The sequence below is a fragment of the Engraulis encrasicolus genome, chromosome 16 (assembly GCF_034702125.1).
Source record: "Engraulis encrasicolus isolate BLACKSEA-1 chromosome 16, IST_EnEncr_1.0, whole genome shotgun sequence".
NCBI classification, from domain to species: domain Eukaryota; kingdom Metazoa; phylum Chordata; class Actinopteri; order Clupeiformes; family Engraulidae; genus Engraulis; species Engraulis encrasicolus.
The window spans coordinates 29,348,646-29,372,436 of NC_085872.1; the positions used below are offsets into that span (position 1 = coordinate 29,348,646).

At 43.3% G+C, this 23,791-nt stretch overlaps 1 protein-coding gene across 1 annotated transcript in view; it reads right to left on the reverse strand.

Moving 5' to 3' along the window:
- Positions 1 to 21,756, reverse strand: part of pth1r (parathyroid hormone 1 receptor) — a 59,582-nt gene extending 37,826 nt beyond the window's left edge. The window contains exons 1-2 of the mRNA XM_063219319.1: positions 21,603 to 21,756; positions 20,531 to 20,751 (exon numbers count right to left, since the gene is read on the reverse strand). Coding sequence (XP_063075389.1) covers positions 20,531 to 20,605 — 75 coding nt within the window. The 5' untranslated portion in view covers positions 20,606 to 20,751; positions 21,603 to 21,756. The remainder of the gene's footprint in view (positions 1 to 20,530; positions 20,752 to 21,602) is intronic.
- Positions 21,757 to 23,791: the final 2,035 nt, after the last annotated feature.

Consider the following 23,791-nt stretch of genomic DNA (forward strand, 5'->3'; position numbering starts at 1 on the left):
TCTCTCTCTCTCTCTCTCTCTCTCTCATAAACACACATGCACGTGCAAACACACACACACACACACGCACATGCACACGCACACAAACACACAAGCACACACAAACACAAGGACGCATTGAATATCTAAATCCGATGCCACAGTTTAATTTCCATCAACATTATTTTTCTGTCTGAAGATGGAATATATTCATACTTCTTCAATTTGCCAGATTTGCAACACTGACGCACGCGCCCATGCCCATGCCTGCCTCTGACTCTCCAGACGGGCTCTGCGGTCAAGCGCTCGGTGGAAGCCAGGACACTCGGGGTGTGAGAAATATCCCCGCTGCATTTCAGGCCCTCCTCCTCCCCCACCAGGCGCAAACGGGACACTTATATCTGGACTTCCAAACCAGCCGTCATCTGAGAGAACAAATCGCCGGGTCTTTTCGGCGCTGCTTTGTCACCTGCGGTTACCATCCCACGACTTCAAAGGCACTGCCCACGCTCCCTCTCCTTGGAAACCAAGGGCAGGAAGTGACCTCGGGATTCATTTCTTTTCTAGAGGATTTATGTCACTCGCTCTGGAATGAGCTGTCAGGAGAACATGTGTGTGCCTGCGCTCCTGATACACAGGATGAGCATATATGGAGCTTGGTTTGTTTGCCACCGAGCCATGGAGTACAAGCAGGACTTTTGTCTGTGCATCAGATCCTTGACATACCTAGCCTTAATTGCATTAGATTCCTATCATCTTGGACAAATGCCAGCGATGCCTGCAGCACTGCATGAATATTAAATTAAGGAGACAGGGCACAGCACAATGCTCCACTGCCCCACAGTTCGAAACGAACCGCCAATTTGCGCCTTGTGAAGAGGAGCGCTTGTTGCATGTGGTGGGACATGGGGCATGTGGCCCCCAAGCTGTCTCGGACAGGGGGAGCTGCACGCCTGGCAGGCGGGCCGGAGTAAAATGATAGTCTCGCCTTTCCATCTAGATATGAGGTGTAATTTTGGATTGAGCTGTCCCAAGACGGGGATCATACGTAATTAGCTTGCGCCTCACAATTATTTTAGAAACGTATTCCTCCTCAACTGGCTGAACTCCCAGCCACCAAAGTAAACACTGCTTTTCACTGGGTTTCGCGTGCATATTCTTCTTTATGGCATTTCATTAAAAACACAGTCTCTTTTTTGTTAAGGCACCCCTGGCGAGAGTCCAGTAGCAAAATGAGAAAAATACACAGAATATAAATATATGTATAAGTCTTGGCCATTGCCGAGTTAAGCCACATTTTGAATGAACATCATGTCTCTGTTTGTCCTCAAGACCGGTCTCTGGAGAACCAACATGAAATCTCTCTTTTCGAGGAAATACCTCAACCAATATTGAACTAGCTGTTTTTGACCAACAGTGGGGGCGGCGCAGAGCAGATTACAGCTAAACAGGTCTCACACTGACACAGGACTCACAGAGTTGTTCCACACACAGACAGACTGCAGACAACAGTTCACATGTTCCCTCAGCAGGCCTGAACTCACGCAATTGAGTTATTTCATCTACACAAAGATACAAAGATACATTTTTTTACTACATTAACCAACTGAAGTGCCTGGACCAAGGATTTTTTCCTTCTGTCTTTTTTGAACATTGTTCCCCATCCAAGAGCACCAGTTGGTTTTGAGGGACACTAGTAACGCTCTACCAACTCTTTTGACAAAGATACATAATTTGAAGTACATGAAAACCCTCTGGCCATTTTTTTTCCTCTGGCCCAGAATTACTTATTAGATAATGCAATTTTAATATTCATAGATTTCCAACCCACTTGTTTCACCAGTAGGGAAGAACATATCCGTATCAAGAATACTCTCTCTGAAGCCTCTTCAAAGATTTAATGCCAACTAGCTTCTACTATGGGGTAATTGCCATTTTCTTCATGAAGTACATGTCGGACCATCAAGTTCTGCATGTCTGTAAATCATGCCCGTACGCGGTGAACCTGCATTTTGCAACTGATTGAACCTTCATGCATCACTTGTACAATCAAAACCCCACTTTGCCATCAACAAAGCTGGACAAGCTCTTCCATATCAAAAAATGGAACCTGATTAGAATCTCTGTCTGTCTGTCTGTCTGTCTGTCTGTCTCTCTCTCTCTCTCTCTCTCTCTCTTTCTCTCTCTCTCTCTCTCTCTCTCTCTCTCTCTCTCTCTCTCACACACACACACACACACACACACACACACACACACACACACACACACACACACACACACACACACACACACACACATACTGTACACACACACATGCACACATGCAGTACCTCACGCACACTCCAACAAGCAAAAAAGAACACCTCCATTTGCTGCACTGTGACCAGACAAAATCATAGCATACTTTTCCGTAAACGAATATCTTTGACCCTTTTTTTTAGTTTGAGCAGTGGTTTTGTCTCTGCTTCACCCAACCCCTGAGTGAGTGGTGGTAGAAGATATCTGGGTTGCAGTGGGTTACCGTCTGACTGTGGTCTCCATCAGCAGTTCTTGTATTGCTGGGCTCTGCACAATACGACCACTTTGGAACAGTTGTGGCGCACCACACCACTTCCTGAGAGGGTATTTACTGTTCCGTGTCTGTTGTTTCAAATATTAAGTTCCCATCTACACATAAACAACAAACCCTATACCCTGGTGGATTACGCTCGAAAATTCAGCAGGCGGACGATTAGTGGATCATTTACAGCACAACAGAAGTCCATAATTTCAGCGTGAAAAATGCTAAGCACAGAAGAATAACAGTCGCTCATGTCATGCCCTCATGCTCTTTTGTCCTGTTTACTTTGAACTTGGCAAGTAATCAAGCTATTTCAGAGAAGCTGCAGAGGGCACACTGTGGAAGCCTTTTGTTTGTCTCCATTCCATTGTTTGCCAGTTTTCTTAAGCAAGACTTATTTTGTGGTGTCAGTTTTATTTAGAAATGTTCAGAGCTTTGAACACGCTGGGAGGAAATGTATCCTTCTTTTCGACAAAATTCTGCATGCCTGTTAGGCTGCTGGGTCATTCAGGGATACAGAAACCACGCGTTAAATCACTTTTATTGCATGGAAAAATATTCATTGACATTGAAGTGTTGCAATCCTTTTTCGTGAATCGGATTTCGTCTGAATGTCCCTCTGTATTGGGCACACCGTTCTGTGTGCAGCAGGGTACCTGTGAATAACAGTCCTCAGTGGCAGGTACATATTAGGGCCAATGAGGATTTACCCTGGGTTAACCGCATAAAGTGAGACTTTCCTTAGCATATCACACTTCATCACAAGGATGACAAATAATACACAACTAATATTTACATTTCTTACTGAACGGTCACTGTATTTTCAGAATGGCGATGAATTTCTAATTTATTTTCTTCTTTTTGGCTGGTCATTTGCCCTTCTTTGCACCAAGGCTTAACATTTCCTTCCTAGCTGTTGGCCACTTTTCAAAATGGTATCCCTGGGGCTTGCTCCCCTTATTTTTTTTCTCCTTTTTCAAAAAATGAAGGGGATCTTGTAAATTATAGCTCCACCGAATCTTGTTTTTAATGGCATGTCCACAATCTGGAAAAAAACATGAATATGTTACTTCTGACATATTACACCGCATGAATGTTTTAGCGGACCGGGTTCCTGGATATTATAAACTCTATGAGTCAGTGCCACTCCTCTTCAACTGTGCAATTTGCATTTGATGATAAAAACCACAGACCACAAGACTGGTTGTCCCTTGGAAATGCTCGCAAAACCACACTCTGACTTAGAGCAGCATTCAGCTCCTAATTATACCCTGCCCAGGCCAGATAGGGCTGAAGAACAGCAGTTTGTTTCGTATGGAAACATTGTGTGTTGCCTTAGTAAGCACACATACCATGGGGCCAAAAGTGGCCTCTCCCAGTGTTGTTCCCTCTAATTGAAAGGAGAGCATTTATTTCTCGTGTTATATAAAGACTTGAATATAGAGTGCACGTTCTTATTCTTGTTCACCACAACCAAGCCAAAGAAGCACTTTAATTTTCATGGAAAGATTAAAAACTACTAATAGTTATATAATCATCAAGCCACACCCATGCTTTCATAATATCCTAATGGGCCTTCATTGGGGTGAGGGTGTAGAGAGAGAGAGAGAGAGCATATCAGATGAACTAGGATTGGCGGTAGGCAAAGAGTGGTGTATTTATGTGTATTGACATTACACATTAACAATGCATTTGGTGAGCATGTGGAGCCTTCCAGCCTATAAGAGCAGGGTGATAATCTGCGAACCCCGGCCAGGGATTACACATACATTCTGAAAGTGTTGCTTAAGAGGTTTCTATTTTCAGATGGTTGCAGATGTTCAGCTCTCGGCTCTAGTTATCGTAACCGAGACTAAAAAAAGTTGCCTTAAATGTATCAGTGCAGTATCATCCAGTGGTGTAGTCTACGTAGAACGCAGGTATACGGAGTATACCCACTTCTAAATTTTAGGGGCCTCAGTATACCCACTTAAAATTGATTGATCCATTATTTAGAATAGCATAAATATAAACAGTATACCCACTTCAAAAAATGCTTGAATATACAGTATCCCACTTCAAAAAAGTAGACTACATCACTGGTATCATCATCATCATCATCATCATCATCATCATCCTCATCGAACAAAGACAGCACGGCACATGCAATGCATACTGTATATTATTGCTCACATGAGGCAGACCTAAGACAAAAAACAAAAAAAACAAATGTGACCTTAACAGCACATGCTTTCCCAACCAGACATCCCCTGTGTGCCACACAAAAGATGCCATGGTTAGGCCCCATCCACTTCCTCTCCACTAACTACAACTGTGTAATTATGCACATATTCCTTTCCTGTGATCACTTGCACTGCAATGCTTCACTTTTCACTTTCAATTCTATTCAATTTCCCATGCAGTCGCTCTGAGCTTAGCTCTCAGCCCACTACATGGTGCTGTGCAGGCCAGGCAGACGAGAGAGAGAGAGAGAGAGAGAGAGAGAGAGAGAGAGAGAGAGAGAGAGAGAGAGAGAGAGAGAGAGAGAGAGAGAGAGAGAGAGAGAGAGAGAGAGAGCAGCAGCAGTGACGCCCACCTACAAGATTATATAGATGTTCAGAGAACAAATTGGTTCTGCCCCCTCCAGCCCATCCCCACCTACTTCAGGTAACTCCCTAATGGACTCATGATATATTTACGATGTTCCATAAAACGATGTGAGGATTTCTAGAGAGAAAAAAATGTCAACAACTGCAAACAAAAAAAGTCTGTCTGAAAGCGTCTTCCTCAAGCTTGTCATGTGATGGGTGGTGTCATGAATGAATGATGACTGGAGATGCCACTGCCAATCTTCATGAGCAGCCAGCAATACAAAGAGCTTCAGAGAATTATCCTCTCTAATGAGCATGAAGCTTCACAATTCATACAATTCATTACAGAATTATGGGTGTCATTAAAGACGGGTAGCACATATTTAAAAGAATTGAGTGTCTTGGATATAAATTGTGCTGCTACCTAAAATCAGGGAAAATTCCTCCACAATCATTACCGATGGTTTTCCTAAACGATGAATTTTGTTGATTTTGTGAATTATGGTTTCCAAACACATTAGATAATTTATGCTAATCAATTTCTAGTGTAATTTCATATGAAATTAGACAGCGAATAAACATTTCAACTTTGTGTAGTTAATTCGTTTATGCTTCTCATTTCATGCTATTGATCTACTATGACTGGGCAAAGATTTCAGGCCAAGGGGATAAAAGTCTATTTCTTTTGCTGTAAAAGTCTGCTTTGGGCAATTACTTCTCAGTCATCAGGGCAAGATTGGTGTCTAGTTGAGACATTCAAATGCCCAGAATTGTGATACAGCTCCATTCATTTTTTGGAAAAAAAAAACAAAACAAAAAATCATTATAGTTATGAGGTCATTTGATCATTATGTGCTGTTGCGGTATTTCTAGAGAGAGACACAGTGGGTTGTGGGGACGATAAAATGGTCGACCCCGGGTAAATCCCTCCAGCAGCCATGAGATCTTGTCAGTACTACAGAGCTAGATGAGGCTGTCTGCGTGTGTTACGCTGATGGGTTAAATAGTCTCCGTTCATACATAATGTCAGGCCCTGACAAAAGCACAAAGCAGGCAGCTCCAGTCCGACTAATGAAACTGTAATACATTTCTGGCACTTCTGCCGAGAACTTCATAACTGCTTGGCACATCCCGCTAAATAGCCAATTTTACGGGTTTCTTTGCTCTAGCAGAGCATTCAATACTTTTTTCCCAGAGAAACTTGAGGAATGGTAAAATGCTATCTAACATTTTTCCCATGGGAATATCCACTCACAGACCTAATTACAATTTAATCTAGACACTGCAGAGTCCATAGTTCCCCATCCAGTAGCATATATGTGCATGTAGTGCATATGTGTATTAGTGGTGTCAACAATGATCGATTCGGCGATCCAATCCAATGCGGGGCGTGGACGATCCGATTCAATGCGGCAAGTTCCAGAATCGATGCAGCAATTTTTTTAAGTTTCAATTACTTCCATGGATATTTCGGGAGCAAATGAATGTTAAATTAAATAAAATTACTTCAAAGCATTGCAAGACTGATAGATACTGAACAACAATTTATTGACTGTTTTCAGTATCCGTCTGGATCAGTCTGTGACTACTTGTATTGCCTCATCATGACTGATGAAACATTTGCTTTGCTTTCAGTAGAAATGTAATTCATCGCAATGCATTGTAGAATTTAATCGGATCGGATCAAATCGCATAGAATCGAATCGAATCGCTACCTCCCGAATCGTGATTGAATCGGATTGTGAGGGCAGTGCCAATCCACACGACTAATGTGTATAAGGGAAGTTATGGGTAAGCTGTTAGAGCGTCAGACTTGTAGCCCAAAGGTTGCCGGTTCGACTCGCGACCCGCCAGGTTGGTGGGGGGGAGTAATTAGCCAGTGCTCTCCCCCATCCTCCTCCATGACTAAGGTACACTGAGCATGGTGCCGTCCCGCCGCACTGCTCCATTGGGGGCTATCCCCTTGCACGTGTGAGGCATGAATGCAATTGCATTGTGTGCAGTGTGCAGCAGTGTTCACTTGTGTGCTGTGCCACAATGACAATGGGAGTTGGAGTTTGGAGTTTCCCAATTGGGCTAAAAAAATATGTGCATAGTTCTATTCAACTGCCCTTGAGAAACTTGAAGAGTGTTAACACACTATTTCACCTTTTCCCAGAGAGAATATCCACTCACACACCCAAAGACAACTACAATTTAATCTGTAGACACTGCTGAGGCAATAGTTCCATTCTACTGCTTTTTAATTTAAGCCTGAGGGATACACAGATAACTATGTGACAATGCACTATGTGACAATGTGACAATGCATCATTGACATACGGTAGTCCCATATCTATGTCAACTGCCCTTGTTGCTACTGAACCATACTACGCCACCATCTGCAGATCAGCCGAACCTACAGCGGTCCGCTTACCCCTTGCATCACGGCATACTATCCAGTCAGAAGATAAACAGAATGCACACAGTGGCATTCTAGAGAGACAACATTCAGTCATCTAAGTATATTATTCCGCTTCTTTGACTGACAATTGAGAAAGCTGACTACGATACCTAAAGCAGTGCTACCAAAACTACCCCACAATAGCAAATAATGGAGGACCTTGTGAATTTCTCAAAATCGCACTTTGTTGATTCAGCTTATAATTAACAGTGAGTGGTCCTTCACAGTGCTTTGCATCACTCATGCAACACACACACACACACACACACACACACACACACACACACACACACACACACACACACACACACACACACACACACACACACACACACACACACACACACACACACACACACACACACACACACACACACACACATTGCCATCATGCAGTTTAGGGGTGTGTGTCAAAAAAAGACAAATCCTTCCATGAAACTACAGTGTTGTCACCACCATGCTGCACAGGCAGGATGTTTGTGAAGGAGCAGCTGATTATGGCTGTGTTAAGCAAGGGAGACAGTCAGCCCAAATGAGGGGAATAATCAGGGGCTGCTTAATAGCCTGAGGTGCTGCTCATTTCTCACAACATCCATTCACTGCCCCTCTGATTAGCTTGTTAAACACTCCATTGTGAGTGGACCTTGATGAGAAGGTCAAGGAAGGTCACGATTTTTTGACTAGGTCAGGCCTTTTCTCTGCTTCTCTATCTTCTCTTTTCCCATCTCTTCATTCCCTCTCTTTATTTGTCTCTCTCCCTCTCTCTTTACTCTTTGTGTTTTGTTTTCGCTTGCTTCACAGGTGTCCCTGTATGAAGTGTCTTCAGACTGTGTTGTCAGCGAGACAATGCACAGCCAATCTCTTTCATACCGGTATTTATTTTTAACCTGCTTTTGTGTGCTCACTCTGGCACTTAACCGGGTCAAATTGAGGTTTCCCAACGAGGTGAGAGCCATTACGTACTCAGTATGACAGAGGGCAGTAGGCCTCCTAAAAACGAATAAAAAAAAAAAAAATCAAACACCCGAAATAGATATGGAGGGGCTTAAAATAAGCCTGGGATCAATCTTTCCTCCGTTAAACCTCATTACAGGGAAGGCCCTTCCTGATTTATATCACCAGAGTCCACAGTTCCATAGGCCATACTTCCCTGCTTATCTGAGCGCAATGATTTCTGACCTCCATTGCCAATGGTTCATATGCATATGATGCCACTGGCCGACGAGAAACAGAAATAGACTATGACTTAACCTGCCTGAGGAAAAAAAGAGGTTGGACACACACATGGAGTGATGCTGGCCTACTCAGGAAAAGTAACTTTATCATCTGTGGAATGCAACATATTTATTTTAATCTTCATCTCACTCAACAAGAATAGTTCACACACAAACACACACGCACACAGGCATGCATGCACACACACACACACGCACGCACACAAACACACACAATGTCCAGTTATCCATTTTGAAAGGACTAAGTAAAAGTGCTGCTCCTCTTGTCTAGATCAATTTGACAGAAGAAACTGTTCTTAGCGATATGAAAGGGCTTTTGTTGGCTTGGTCTTCTGTGAGATTCAGAGTCTGATAAGTGGGCACTAGCAGAATATTCTTTTTTTTTGTCAATGATTTTTTTATATGAGGGATGTAGTTAGTAACTGCACAGCTAAATTCGTAACTGAAAAGCTGTCCTTTACACAACCTTCAGAACAAATTTCCCCTGTTTGTGAAATGCTTGTTTATTTTCATGGCCAAAACATACTAGGCTTGTGCAGACAGTCTGCTCCCATGTCCCTTCACTGTCACGGTTTGCATGATTTCCACCGCAGAACCCTTTTTTTCAGCGCTTGAGACGTATGGCCGACTGAAGCTTTTGAACGCTCCGCACCGCTGAAGTTAAATATAGTGATGGCAGTATATCGACACAACGTTGAACCGTTTTAAATTGATTCATCATGCAACCACACACTGAAATCCCACGTGAGGTTCGCCTCCAACGTAGCGAGGCTGGCACAAAGACATTTTTTCCAAAACCTCAGACTCGAGAGCTAGATAAACAACAAAAATGGCTACGTGGAGCGGAGGCCTTCAGGATGGCGGTAGACAGCCTCCGCCTCGTCTACTGCACAGAGGTCACAGCCCCACATCATCAGTGCTGTATTTGTTCTTCACATGTATGGTAGGCTACTGTAGCAGTGCAGCACCACAAGTAGCTACAAGTAGCTACAAGTAGCCTATAGCTATCTAGCGCGCCGCGCCGCCAATACAAACCCACTCACTGTCCTGTTGGCAAAATAATGAAAGCTGTCAGCTGTCTCCCCTTCACGCATCAGACCATCAAAACAGTTGCATTGTTCAAACACATTTGAACAATGTATTATACGAAGAGACCCGCAGCCTGCTGTTAAAAGTTTTCTTTTACCACAGTAAGAAAAGAGAGTGAGGCTTTGACCATTATTAATAGTGTAGCAATATAACACTAGTTTTTTCAATGTGCTATAATTGAGTGTGTGTGTGTGTGTGTGTGTGTGTGTGTGTGTGTGTGTGTGTGTGTGTGTGTGTGTGTGTGTGTGTGTGTGTGTGTGTGTGTGTGTGTGTGTGTGTGTGTGTGCGTGTGCGTGTGTGCAATGCTTGCGTCTATGTGTTTTGTAATCCACTGTGATGTGGTGTTAAATTTGTGTGTTTTTTTTTTGATTCTTAATCCATCATTAAGTACACCAGTTGTGTGCCATGTTTTTCCATTCACTCAGGCTTGATAGGATACAGTCACTGGGGACCAATTATTCAAACAGAATAAGTAGCTAAATAACCATGCCAATCTTTCACAAATGTCATAGTGGTGGTGTTGTGATAAATAGGATTATCATTTGTTATATATGTGTAACACTGCATTTCATCTAAGACTTTACAAATGGCTCTGCTGCTTGATGATGTTACGTCATTTGTGAAATGATGCACTGCTACAAAGTGAGCTATTGTTGTGTTGCGTTGGTGGCACAGCCACCATGATTAACGAACAAACTGTACTTGCAAATTAATACCAGGTTTCTTAGAAGAACTGCAAATATTGTGTGATAATTATGAGGGAGCTCTTTTATTAGGTGCAGCCCGAGGCTCTCTGTGTTCTTAATCCAGCCCTGCCTACACATGGAACATGGCTTCATGCCTCTTTCCTCTACATTATTGTCCAAATAATATAAGGGCTAATAAAGTGCTACAATTGTGTTCGGTTTTCTTCGGGTCTCTTTAAAAAAACGAAAACAAAAATGCGCTGTAGAGGCAAGAGTTGGAGTGGGAGTTGCAGCCAAGACCGGAGGATCATTGCTAACATGACTGAGAGATCTTTCTGTTTGCCTGTCCATTGGCCAAGTGACAGTAAGGCCCCTTTGGTCCTTTGATAGCATTCTCCCTGGAGGAAGAGGTGCACCTTTATTAGGGATGGGATATCGGTATAGGTGTATCAGTATCGGGTTCAGATATCAACATAATTCAGATATCGGATCGCATCGGAATTTTCTCAAAGTATCGGAATTCTCCTGATACTGACGTTTAGCCAGGTGTAATGTTAATTTGAAATCATATCTCTTGCATATTAGTTTTCATGATGGGATTGTCACTTTTTTACTTGCTACTTTTTACTTATTAATTGTTTTCCTGTTCTTCTGACTCACTTTTCTGACTAAATAGTCTACTTGGGCCTACCTCAAGTTGAAACCCATGCATATATGTGGTTTTGGTATTGGATCGGAGTAGTATCGGTATCGGCAGATATCCAAATTTAGATATTGGGATCGGATCGGAAGCGAAAAAATGTGTATCGGTGCATCCCTAACCTTTATGAATAGATCATTGTATCATCCACAGAAGCATGATATGCCATTTTTAGCCTGGCTAGCGACCACACAATGAAACTGGATGTCATTTTTAAAAAATCCTCAATTCAAGCGTGGGCATAATAAGATACGGGCTAACAAAACAAATTTAAAACTTTGTTTGTTGCTCCTCGTTGTCATCCGTCCAAAAAAAAAAATCAGAGAAGCCATTCTGTCTGCAGCAGCAGCAGCAGCAACAGCATAACAACATATAAATAATACATGCAGCGAACTCCTGCCCTCATCCCAGAACAGTGCCCTCTAACACCCTCACTAACAGCACCCACATTTTAAAGTGCATGTCCTGCTCAAGGCCTTTCAACATAGGGCTTTCCAGCACTAGGCAGAGATACACGGCTCAACTCTTCTAAGGGTGGTGTTTATCTTTTCCAGCGACGTCTGGGTTTTTTTTTGGGGGGGGGGGGGCTGGAACGAGAGCAGAGCCCCATGTCATAGGTGACCGTGCGCAGGAATGTGACCGCTAAGCAGTTGATAGCAAGCGTTTACAGTGCATGGCACTTGCATACATTAATGTTGGGGCAAGAAGGCTTGGGCTCTCTGTGGATAAATGAGGCCCAGTGTTTTCCTGCAACGTCACTGAGGTGTTCACAGTCAATGACTCACTCACTGAGATCTCCCGCTTTCATGGGGAGCGTGTGAAGAAGGAAGCAGCACTGAGGCAGTTATCACAGGACTGTGGAAGGCAGTGAAAAAAGTGGCAGCGAGTCAAGGGAGGAAAAAAAAAATTCAAAACAGACTCCGATTCTCACCTGTCCTTGTCAACACACTGGTGCCTGGAGTTTAGCTGAAAAAGTAATTTGCATTTGGAAAGACCACGTCTGTGTTTAAGGAAAAAAACTGCTACCTTGTAAAAGAGATGTCGGTTTTTGTGTGTTTGCAATAACCGTGCATGTTTCTCACGCAGTGTTGCAAAAAGTCATTTCAGCTCAGAGGCCAAATTCGCTGCTGTTATCTGGATTTCAATTAGGTAGTATTTTGCGTCTACAGAGGATTTCTTACTCTCGTTGGAAAATCTGGAGCTGTGAACTGCATACTTACTAACCCGTAAGCCCCAGAGGTTTGCAATGAAACTAATAAAGGTCCTTTTAAGAAATGCTCCCTGCTCACTCCAATAAGGCCTGTGCCAAGAGTTCAGTCCAGTCTGAACTTGAAAAAAAAAATCCTGTATCACCAATCACCAAACAAATAGCGTAACGCAGAATGCACGACGCCGACATTAATACGGGGTCTTGTACAAAGAAGGAATAATGCCCTCGGACTGCTCAATTAATGCTGCGTTGAAAAACACAGCCGATCTCGTTTAGTGATGTGGGCCTGCCTGCCCGATACTCCATGATCCTTAAATGCACACACGGAGGGAGGAAATTACACAGTCCATGGCTCATGCACAGGGAGGCTGTATAGCTGAGAACTTTCACATGTCAACGCAATTTAGTCAGGCAGGGAGTTAAGGAATGCAGGGCTTCTTGGAATTTGTGGCCCACAAGATTGATTGGCAAGAGTTAGGAGAGGAGACAAGGCAACAAGGACTTATCTACAGACATAGATTACTTTTGAAAAAAAGAAGAGCTGTCTGCTGGTACCGCTTTGTACAGAACAAGTAAAAAAGACAAATGAGTACACACAGTTCTCCCTCCCCCTCACAAAAAAACTTTTTGTTAAATACAAGTATTGTGTTAACTTTGTGGACATTTGCGTTTCCTTCATACTATATAGAGGATACAGCGTCATAATAAATGTTATTTGTGGAAATAACAGTATGCCATGGCATACATGAATATGTTAGAGATTAAACTAGAAATCCTTAGCTAGTACAGTACACTGGGTACTGGGCAGTCCGCTATCTCTGCATCACCACCACTTCTATTTTGGTAAAACTAAGCCAATGAATAAACCTTTCACAGTGGCCTTGGATAGTTATTTTCACAGTTCATATAATTGGTACATTTTTGGGGTGCACTAAAAAAAACACATTACCTTGGATCTAAAATAAACAGTCTTGCTCATTGTACAGGCTAGCTCCACTCAGCCCTCTGCTGCGGTCCTGAACACGACACTGGTCAACTCAACTGCTCAACACTGTTGCAATTGGTCGTGAAAGCAATGAAAGCGACACCATTAAAAATGAATCTAAAGGGCTGAGAATTTTTAAAAAATAGTGGCTATAGGCGAATTATTTTGTGTTGTTGCTTAAGCGGTGAAAATATATATATATAAAAAACTGTACAATATCATGTCACCCCGGCCCGAACTGGGAGAAAAAGAGGAAAATAGCCAAAACCACAATGAATCATCTCCAGGCGAGTAAGTGGAAATTGCTTCTGGGTAAAACTGCTAGTCCTTCAGCATTTTTTTTAGGGTTTTGCCACATGTCCCACATGGTGGATGATCATTCACAAAAGCTATACACTATCGTCATTAAGGCACGAGGGAGCCAAGAAAGGCATCCCAAGGAGCCATCAGCATACCTGGAATAATAACAGTGGATTGACAGCTCCATAGACACAGCAGTTTTAAAACCCCACAATTACAAAAACATTCCAACCATTGACCATAAGCATCACCACAATTCAATGCACATTTTCCTAGAGCTAGCTTTTTCTATGCCACCCCCTCACAATACAAATGACTGGAATTCAGTCCTTGAATTCCTTTCTATGCATTTTCAAAAGCACTATGCATTTGGACTGGCGCTGTCTGTTGGTGCTGTCCACACCACATGCAAGTAGTCAGAACAGCGAGCAGATGAAGTAGATATACACTGCATTACACTGTACACACCTATTATACTACACTGCAAACACACACACAGGCACGCACACACACTAGCAAAAGGGGTTCAAACATGTGGGGTCCAGGATTTGGGCCCCGCATGGAGCGAGGGCCCCACCTTGTTGCTGTGCTCCAATAGCAGTGGCCTCACGAAGGTAGATTGGTTCAGTACACACACACACCCGCCACCCACACCCACACCCACACCCACACCCACACACACAGCCACACACACACAGCCACACACACACACACACACACACACACACACACACACACACACACACACACACACACACACACACACACACACACACACACACACACACACACACACACACGCAAAAATATACAGTACGCAACACACACATTTTGAACATCATCCCAGTCACTTTGTATGAGAACCACTTCCATTCCAGCTCTCCCTCCTTTGCAGGACACGTGCTCTGGAGGAGAGCCCTAAAAGGCTTTCAACAATTCCCTGAGCTTTGTCAGGAGATGATGTGCCCGGTGACACTGTCACAGATAACATCTTCACAGACGGTTTTCATGTAGAGATCCCATTGAATCATGTCAACTGCCCACATGGGGGAAAAAAAAACAATTCTGAGGCGGATCCGAAAGAACATAAAAATATAGCAGGCCAGACCCCTGGCTCTTTATAGTGTCTGTCTATTCGGTAGACATGTGTCAACTTTATCGCTCTTCTTTCTATTGCCAATTGCCTAGTGCTTTTAAGGTGTTCAATAGTCGGTCCTGCTTTATCTCCTTTCAATGTTTTCTAGTCCTTTGTGCACCTATTGTCCAGATCACAGCCTCTTCAGCACACCCACACTCCACATCCACACCCACCACCCACATCCACCTCCCACATCCATCACACACATCCACACCGATAGACAGAGAGAGAGAGAGAGAGAGAGAGAGAGAGAGAGAGAGAGAGAGAGAGAGAGAGAGAGAGAGACAGAGAGAGAGAGAGAGAGAGAGAGAGAGAAGGAGGGGGTGGAGAGAGAGAGAGAGAGACATAAGGGAGCGCAAGCAATTTTTTGTGTGACAGCATGTAAATAATCACATGCCAACTAATCTAACAGGAAGATGACTTTGGATTTATAGAAAACTACCTGTTTTTTCCCCCCGCATGCTTCCCCTGCTGTAAAACTGGCATTGACTTACTCACACTGTCAGACTCTTTGGCTGGAAAAAATGTGAAGAAAAAAAAAACCTTCCAAAGGTCACCGAGAGTCAAGTAAACAACATTTTCCTAAGTCAAACGCAGCCATGGTATAGCCTTACCATGCCAATGAAACTGAAGCCTCTTCTATTAACAGGCCAACCAGGAGCCTGAGTCATGAACTTTCTCAAATGCCTACGATAAGTCAACAACTGCCCAGGCACCAGCCAGATGAAAATAGATGCTGTCTTGCTGTTAACAGGGCATTGCTGAAAAACACCAGTCAAAGGCGTCTGGTCGGTCTTGTCCGACCGCGTGATAATAAGTTGATGCAACAGTAACATCATACAGGGAAGCCGACAAGGAGGGACAAAGGGGTCAGCTGTCCTGGGTCCAGGGAGTTGGGGGGCCCATGATTGGTCCACATTACATTTAATGTATTGGGTGGGGGGCCCTTTCAGATGATTTTGTCCTGGGCCCAGCCAAATCTGTCAGCGGCCCTGCACACACACCCCTTCTCACAGCTGAGACGGGTCTTCTTTGATGCCGCCATCATCAAGCAATGATTCCCGGAAATTTCATGCGTTCGCACTGCTCGCCCCCCAAAGTAAATGAAAGCGGCTGACCTTTTCTTGGAAAAGAGGGGTGGAAACCCCTACTTCCGACACCCGTGGACAGTGCTATCGGCCCTCCATCATTATCATTAATCCCATTACAGAAGATCAGAACTATTCCCGCTTGTTGTCAGACCTTTCCATTAGTTAGCAATAATAAGGTTTTCTTAGTCGACAACATAATTAGGTGCTCGCTAAGTTAATTTGCCAAGGAAGGTACAATTAAGCGAGCACCTCTGACAGCCCAGGTTACTCAGGCTGCACTCACTGTGCTGTTCCTCACCTCATTTTCTTCCACTATGTCACATTGAATAAGATTTCATTCTCTCTCTCTCTCTCTCTCTCTCTCTCTCTCTCTCTCTCTCTCTCTCTCTCTCTCTCTCTCTCTCTCTCTCTCTCTCTCTCTCTGGGGCCTCATTCTGTTGACAATTTCTTGAGCCTCTTCCTCATAAGTTGCTTTAGATAGCAGAAATAACACAGCCAAAGGTCATTATTGTGGAGCTATTTGTTCAGCAGTATGCGCCTCAGAATTGTTTACCATGTCACGACCCCAAACTTTGCGATATCATGTAAACTCAATTCAGCATTTTGCAGCACTGTTGACTTATCTGAGCGCGTGTGTGTGTTTTATGGGCGCTGACTGCTGTTCACACATATGGCATGGAAAAGGTGGACATTTAGTCACAGGTCTAGGCAAAGGTTTCCAAAAAGCAATTAGAGTTTGAGCACTGTCATGATGGGGAGCACTGTACAGCTCACATGAGGGTTTCCTCAAGAGCCTGCACTGTTACCACACATGAACTCACAGGGCTGATTGCAATCATGACCATTTAAATGTAGCAGCGAAAACATGCACGCACGCACACGTACACGCACACGCACGCAAGCACGCACGCACGCACGCATGCACGCACACGCACACACACACTCTCACACACACACACGCTCTCCTCTCAATCTCTCCCCTCTCTTTCTTCAACTCTCTCTCTCTCTCTCTCTCTCTCTCTCTCTCTCTCTCTCTCTCTCTCTCTCTCTCGCTCTCTCTCTCTCTCTCTCCTCTATCTCTCTCGTCCTCTCCCTTCAATCTCTCCCCTCTCTTCTACAAACACATACAAGCGTGCACACACAGTCACATACACACACACACACGCTCGTGCACGTGCAAGCAGCCAATCAGAGTGGATTGCCAGGAGGGGTCAAAGCTGTCATGGCGACAACAGAGGAGGCAGATGTCGGAGGTCTGAAGGAGGTGTCTGAAACTCGGAGGAACCAGGAGGTGGCCAACCCAATGCAAACATCACAGACTGCAGGCACACACCGAGCCATGTTGATACAATGCCCCTAATGAAGTCATTTGGAATCTAATCAAGCTAAATTACAGCGCTCTCAATTAGTGCCCGGAGTTGACTTAGTCTCCAACGAGAACAGGTAGCGCAATTGAGGTGGCGTAAATCATTTCACTTCACAGCATCTTAGTTGCCGCCATGTTGGACCATTCTCTTTGCTATCCTTTCAATCTGGGTTGCGTCTTACAGCCTCTTATCTCTATATTAATATCAAATTTTAAATCAAAACATTAATTAGACACCATGGTAATATGGCGAAGAAAATTAAGCAGATATGCATCTTTTTCTCAACTAGAAAAAATGGTTAATTGACCATATATATGAAACTATAAATAGAGCCAACACACTATGACTGTGAAATACAGTAGACCCTGTGTATGGTTTTACAACACATGAAATTGCCACAGCAGATGGGAAGCCGCTAAAATAAAGGATGAGAACTTCTAATAGTGTAGAAGAAGAAAAAGTGTGCAGACAGAGGCAGACATGCACGATGTATATGTGTGTGTGTGTGTGTGTGTGTGTGTGTGTGTGTGTGTGTGTGTGTGTGTGTGTGTGTGTGTGTGTGTGTGTGTGTGTGTGTGTGTGGGTGTGTGTGCGTGCGTGGGTGCGTGTGTGCATGTGTGTGTGTGCACGTGCTATAGCCAGTAACATACACATTACATACATGCACATAAGAATATCAACGCATTAGCACATAATCTATGTAATTACCACATTATCTCTGCACACCACGAGTGGCCCCAGAAAACAAACGTGTGCGACACAGCAGCAGCGTCACAACCTTTCAGGTGCTAATTTTCCATGTCTGAATAGACACATGGGCTACATCAAAGAGAGAAGAGCACTTTGTGATTACACATATTAACCTAATCACCTGCTTAATTGTGGCTGGCATGGGTACGGACATGTCATACAGCACTGACCACAGCCAGGCACAGAGGCCGTTTATATCTACAAACTCTCATTATGATACTCTGCTCCTATACATGCATATGTATATGGATATTTCTTGCAAATGCAAACGTTTTGGCCTTTTGTTTACACATAAACAGAGTTCTAGTTGCCTAAAACAGATATTTCAATTATACTAGAGCATTCTAAAACACACCTGCTAATGATGATCCACATGCCATGCAAACAGGATCAAAATATGTAAATGATTTTTTTTAACAGATATCTTTTGTTTAAATATCCACATGCGTGTAACCAAGATCTGAGTTTGGAGCTCCAAAACATAAACTATTCACACCTGGTGTTTTGGTGGGAGGCTAAGGGGGCTTTCGCTGAGCTTGATTGCCATTGTGGTGCTCTAAAAGCAAATCTTGGTCAGGCTGATTCTTGAAGGGTTTTGCGAGGCACAGACTGAATCATTGGGCAGAAAATCTTTTCATACAGAAAGTTCAACGCTGTTCTGACAATGGAAAGACATGAGTCACTCAGTCGTAACCACCGTTATAATGTTGAGCACACACAAATGGTGGAGAATCTGAAAGAATAAGTTTTTTACTTTACTTTTTGAACAACAATGAGTTGGGAAAGGGCAACGTGACAGGTCCCCAAGCATTAAACTGCAGAAGAGTGGCGTCAACACAGCACAGAAAATGCAGCTTGAAGGGCTGATGTCAGAGAGTGCTGACACTCAACAGACTGATGAAGCAGCGTGACCCAGTCTGCTGTGCTGCTGAACATGTTATTGGCTGTGCATGGCATGTGTGTAAGACACTGCGAGTGAATTTTGGCCTTTCGCTCTCCTGCCAGGAGTGAAGAATGACCCCTTCCACACCTGTGTGTGCCTACATGTGACTTCCTAGCCCCGACATTACACTGCATTACACGACGCAGCCTGCTGGCCTGATAAGATACATTATCTACCAATTAAATGGCACCACATGATGGTATATTGAGGGGTGGGGGTGGAGTACTGTGATAAATTTCTCAGACACATCGACTTGGAACTGAAAGGCTGTGAGGTCACTCAGTCAGGACCCAGGCTGAGGAATATTAAGCTGCCGCACAATCAATGTCATTTCTGCACGAGCGTGCCAGAGGTACGTATGTGGGTGATTTAGCTCGAGTGGAACAGATGCCAACAAAATAATAACACAGTACGGACACGTCAAGAACAGGGCACAGCCTGACGATGCTGGTCACCGGCGGAGCAGCACCGTGTTATCTTGTAAAGTGCAATGACAACGATAAAAGAAGCATCCTCCTTGTCACGGTGACAAGATGATGATCACCTGTCGATTTTAAGTGAGAAATCATGCACCGTGTACAAGCACACAGACAGGCTCCTGTGCATGCTCCTGCCACTTACAAGCGCCTGAGCTAAGAGTAAACCATCACAGTGGCACCCCCCTTTTTGCCTTGACACCATCACCTGGGACTTGCGTTTCTCTCTGGGCACTTTCACTGCACACTGAACAAGGTCGCCAACCCGATACGTTCATCAACAACAACATGACCCTGAGCACAGGGATCCCTTTTACAACCTGTAAGGTGCATACACACTGGCAACTCAGGTAAATACCTCACATCAGGTCCAAATAGTTTGAGGAGCAGGTCCTGGGAGCAAACCCAGACCTGAGCTTACGTATCCAGATGAGTGTAACTACAGTATAAGCCAACCGTATGTCCTTCCCTGGTAATAATCAACGGATACAGTAATCTGCCATCTTAATAAATGGATCTGGGTCAGCTTCCCCACGGCACTGCGTTTTAGTTAACCATCATCGGTTAATTAATACAATACCAGTGATAAAGCTGAGGTGCTTGCTTGCTTTAAAGAACATGGTCCATGGTCCGTGCATCAGTTTTAAGCTATTTTGTATTCAACATTGTCCAGGACAAGTGTGCAGTGTGGCAGTGTTGCATTATCATCCACCAGCAGTGAAATCAATATTGACTATATTGCTGTATTGACATTGATCTGCAATTCTGTTGCTAAATGATAACAAAAATGATTTTTCCTGGCAGTTCTGCCAGTAGTTAGGGTGCAATAGCTGGTTCAATAGCCTATACATGTATTTTTAATTCATAGATACAATCCACATGAAGTATTGCGCCTGTTTTGTTATTTATTCATTTATTTCTATTTCTAAACCACTTTCAGTAAATAACAAATTGCAAGGTGGGACAGGCATCAACTCATTCGGTAAGGGAAAAGTGATCAGAACTTACCAGACCGTATACAACAGTCAGCACAGAGCCACAGAGGAGAATGCCAAGGCTGTGGACCAGCCGCGTGGATCCCATCCCTTCACGCGCCGAAAGGAACGTCCAGGAGTCCTCTCAAGAAAGAAACTTCACGTAGATGGATGGTTGCTCTAACGGTGTTTCGCTTACGTGTTCGTCCCCTTCAACATTGCCTTTTCGTCGGTCGGATTCCACCATCTGCTTCCCTGTAACATCGTTGATGCTGACTTGTAAAAAACACAATCTCCAATACAATCTCTTGGAGCTGAGTCTTTCTCAGATGTAGACTTTACTCTACACATGAAGTGAGCATACAGACTGACGCCTAGACTCATTTTATTTCTCTGCATCTGTGTGCTTTTTCAGAAATTACATCCACATGTCAGGAACTATTTATGTCTCCCGTTCTGCGGTAGGAAGTTCAAATGATTCTTTGTGAAACCAGGACTTTATTTTTAGGTCTTTTAAATTTCCCCTCAGCTTAACTTAAAAAAAGACATAATAAAACTGGGCTCTTAAGGCTCAACCCCAAATGTTCTCTTTCAAGGCAGATGAAACAGTATTTCTTTAGTGCCCAAAAACAAATAGGGAATGTATCTTACAGAAGCAGCAGTATGTACAGTATCTGTCATGTTTTGCTCATATAAACCATGCGTAAAGACAACATTTCCAAATTGGTACAAAGACATACATTTCCACACAGAGCATCAGTAGCCTACTCATGCATGTTGTCATTCTCCTCTCTGATTTGCTATGAGGTAGGACACACATTACAGAATAGTCTACAGAACTAAATGCGTTTTCATTCACAATTATTCCATCACATTTCCAGCTAACAATGTAACTTTTCTGTAACAACAGCGCGTTTCCCCCATTACTCGATAACACCAGAAAGCTTAGGGAGAGCTAACTCTCTCCTGTACTCAAAACTGTAGTTAGGACGCGTAACCTCATGGCTCTCCGCACGTATTCCACCACCTCTCAAAACACACTATGGTGAGGATAGTTTAACACGCGTACAAAACCGATAACTGTCTATGCAAAGAATCCCACTTACTCTGTTAAAGCGCCCAAGAACCGCTTTTCTATTGCTGCAGACTTTTGTCAAGTCGTCATAGCTAAAAAGTAACAGAACAGTCACGATGAAATTAACATTTAAAGTTTTGCGTTGTACTCATTTCAAACCGCCTCCAGATGTGCACGCCAGTAGCCGTGGCACCACTTCTGCATTTTAGAGGTCTTGCTGTAGCGGATGAAAAGGGGCATGTACCGGGGAGCGTAAAAAACGCTGATTGGTTGACCGTCTCTTACGTTTGATTAAACCACGACGTTTTCCCACCCCTTTCACACAATCTCCACATTCACTAGTTACAGTATTTTTGGTATTCCTTGCAATCTGGCAACATATTTGGTGCAGGTAACTAATGACTTCTCACAATGCTGGAAAACAAGCAATTCAGTAAGTGAAACAAAGAAAAAGACAAATATGTTGATAGAAACTGTAAGTGACAGGTCCTTAAAATATATGTTGATTAACCTTCTCTCCCTTATTCAACCAGTAAAATGATCCCATCAGTGACTTTTTTTTGTTCCGTTGTCAAAGCTCATAAACTTGCCTGATGCACTCAAACCCAAGGATAATTAACTGTCCAACTTCAGTGTAAATAAAATAAAGGATTGGTTGAACTTTTTGTACAAGACTAATGGAGGTCAGCAAAGAGAGGGGAAAGGACACATACAATTAATGATGACCTCCAGCAACAACAAAAGTTAGGCTATCTATGAAACCTATCAAAATGTAGCCTATTCCAATGTTTTTTTTTTTTTTTTTTAAATGCGTTTGCAGCGCTTAGCAGCAGAAGATGAACTCACAGAGATAACATTCCTGTCCCTGAAACATAAATCACCTGACACCTCCATTATACCCTCGTGTACGAATTTTGGAAGCAGCCAGATGTATGCAGAGAAGACAGTAAAAGTGGCAGTGTAGGCAGTAAAAGTGCCTCCAGGCTGTAATAACTTTACCCTTATTATTGTTAATAATGATAATAATAATAATAATAATAATAATAGGCATGATAATAATTATAATGGAGGCAGTAAAGGGGCTTTAAAGGGGCGAGAGGATAAAAGGTAAAAATATTCTTCTGCTGCTGTTGCCAGTGGCATGCACAGACATTTTGGGGGGCAGGTGATTGGGGAGCGGGGTGGGGGCTGCCTACAGTAAGTTGAACTTCCGACTGCCTTATAGGCTGTGGGGGCTATGGATATAGAGTACTGTATATTATGTTACATTACCAGGACGTTATTATCACATGCTTTTATTGAGAGGATGATTTTAAAGAGAGAGACAATGATGCATCGCCAAAACATGGCAGAAATGTAGCTGTGCATTTGGGCACAGGGGTGCTGATAACATTTTTGGGCCCCATGAAAGATTCAAGTTTTGGGCCCCCAAAATGACAAATTATGTTATCAGCATCCTTGTCAGAGCTGACGGGCCCTTAGAATCTGTGACACCTCACCCCTCCTCGTGGCACCCATGCTTGGGCATGTGGACATTTGTCACTTGTTTGTCAACATCCAATGCTCCAAATCTGTCAAATCTGTCATCCAGATCCCATCACTCTACAGAGCTACAGCCCATTTGCCACATGTAGGTTCTATTGGACATTATAAGAGTGCTCTATAGCAGAATATATTGCAGAATAAATGCTGCAGAATGAGAGAAAGAAAATGTATTGTTAGTTTCTGCAGTTTTTGGGTACTCTGAACGGTCTTACAGTACTGCATGTTAGATCATCTGGTTTCACACAAGGCAAAGTGTTATCAAATGGGTTGTTGTACACACTATTGTGGACTGGTGCCAGGTCATTTGTTGTAACCAACACAGCACATGCCATTGCATTACATTTACGAGATGCTTTTATCCAAAGCGACTGACAAGGAGGATATGCATAGCCAGTGCAGCGTGTGGGGTGAATATAGAGTAAAGATATAAACAAGTTAAGCAGAGCAGAACAAAGTGCAGCAATAAACAAACTGTGGAAGACCCACTGAGTGCAATCACAAGCCCACAGGGTTATAGAATTATGCGGAGCAGAGTTTGTTTTATTATGCAGGAAAGCTCTCTCAGAAGAAATACAGCCCAATGTCATGTTTCTGCCAAGCGATATAGAATTAGGCAAGATTCAAAAGGCGAAAATCCTGCAACAGGTGACTTCATTGACTAGCATGATACTTGCC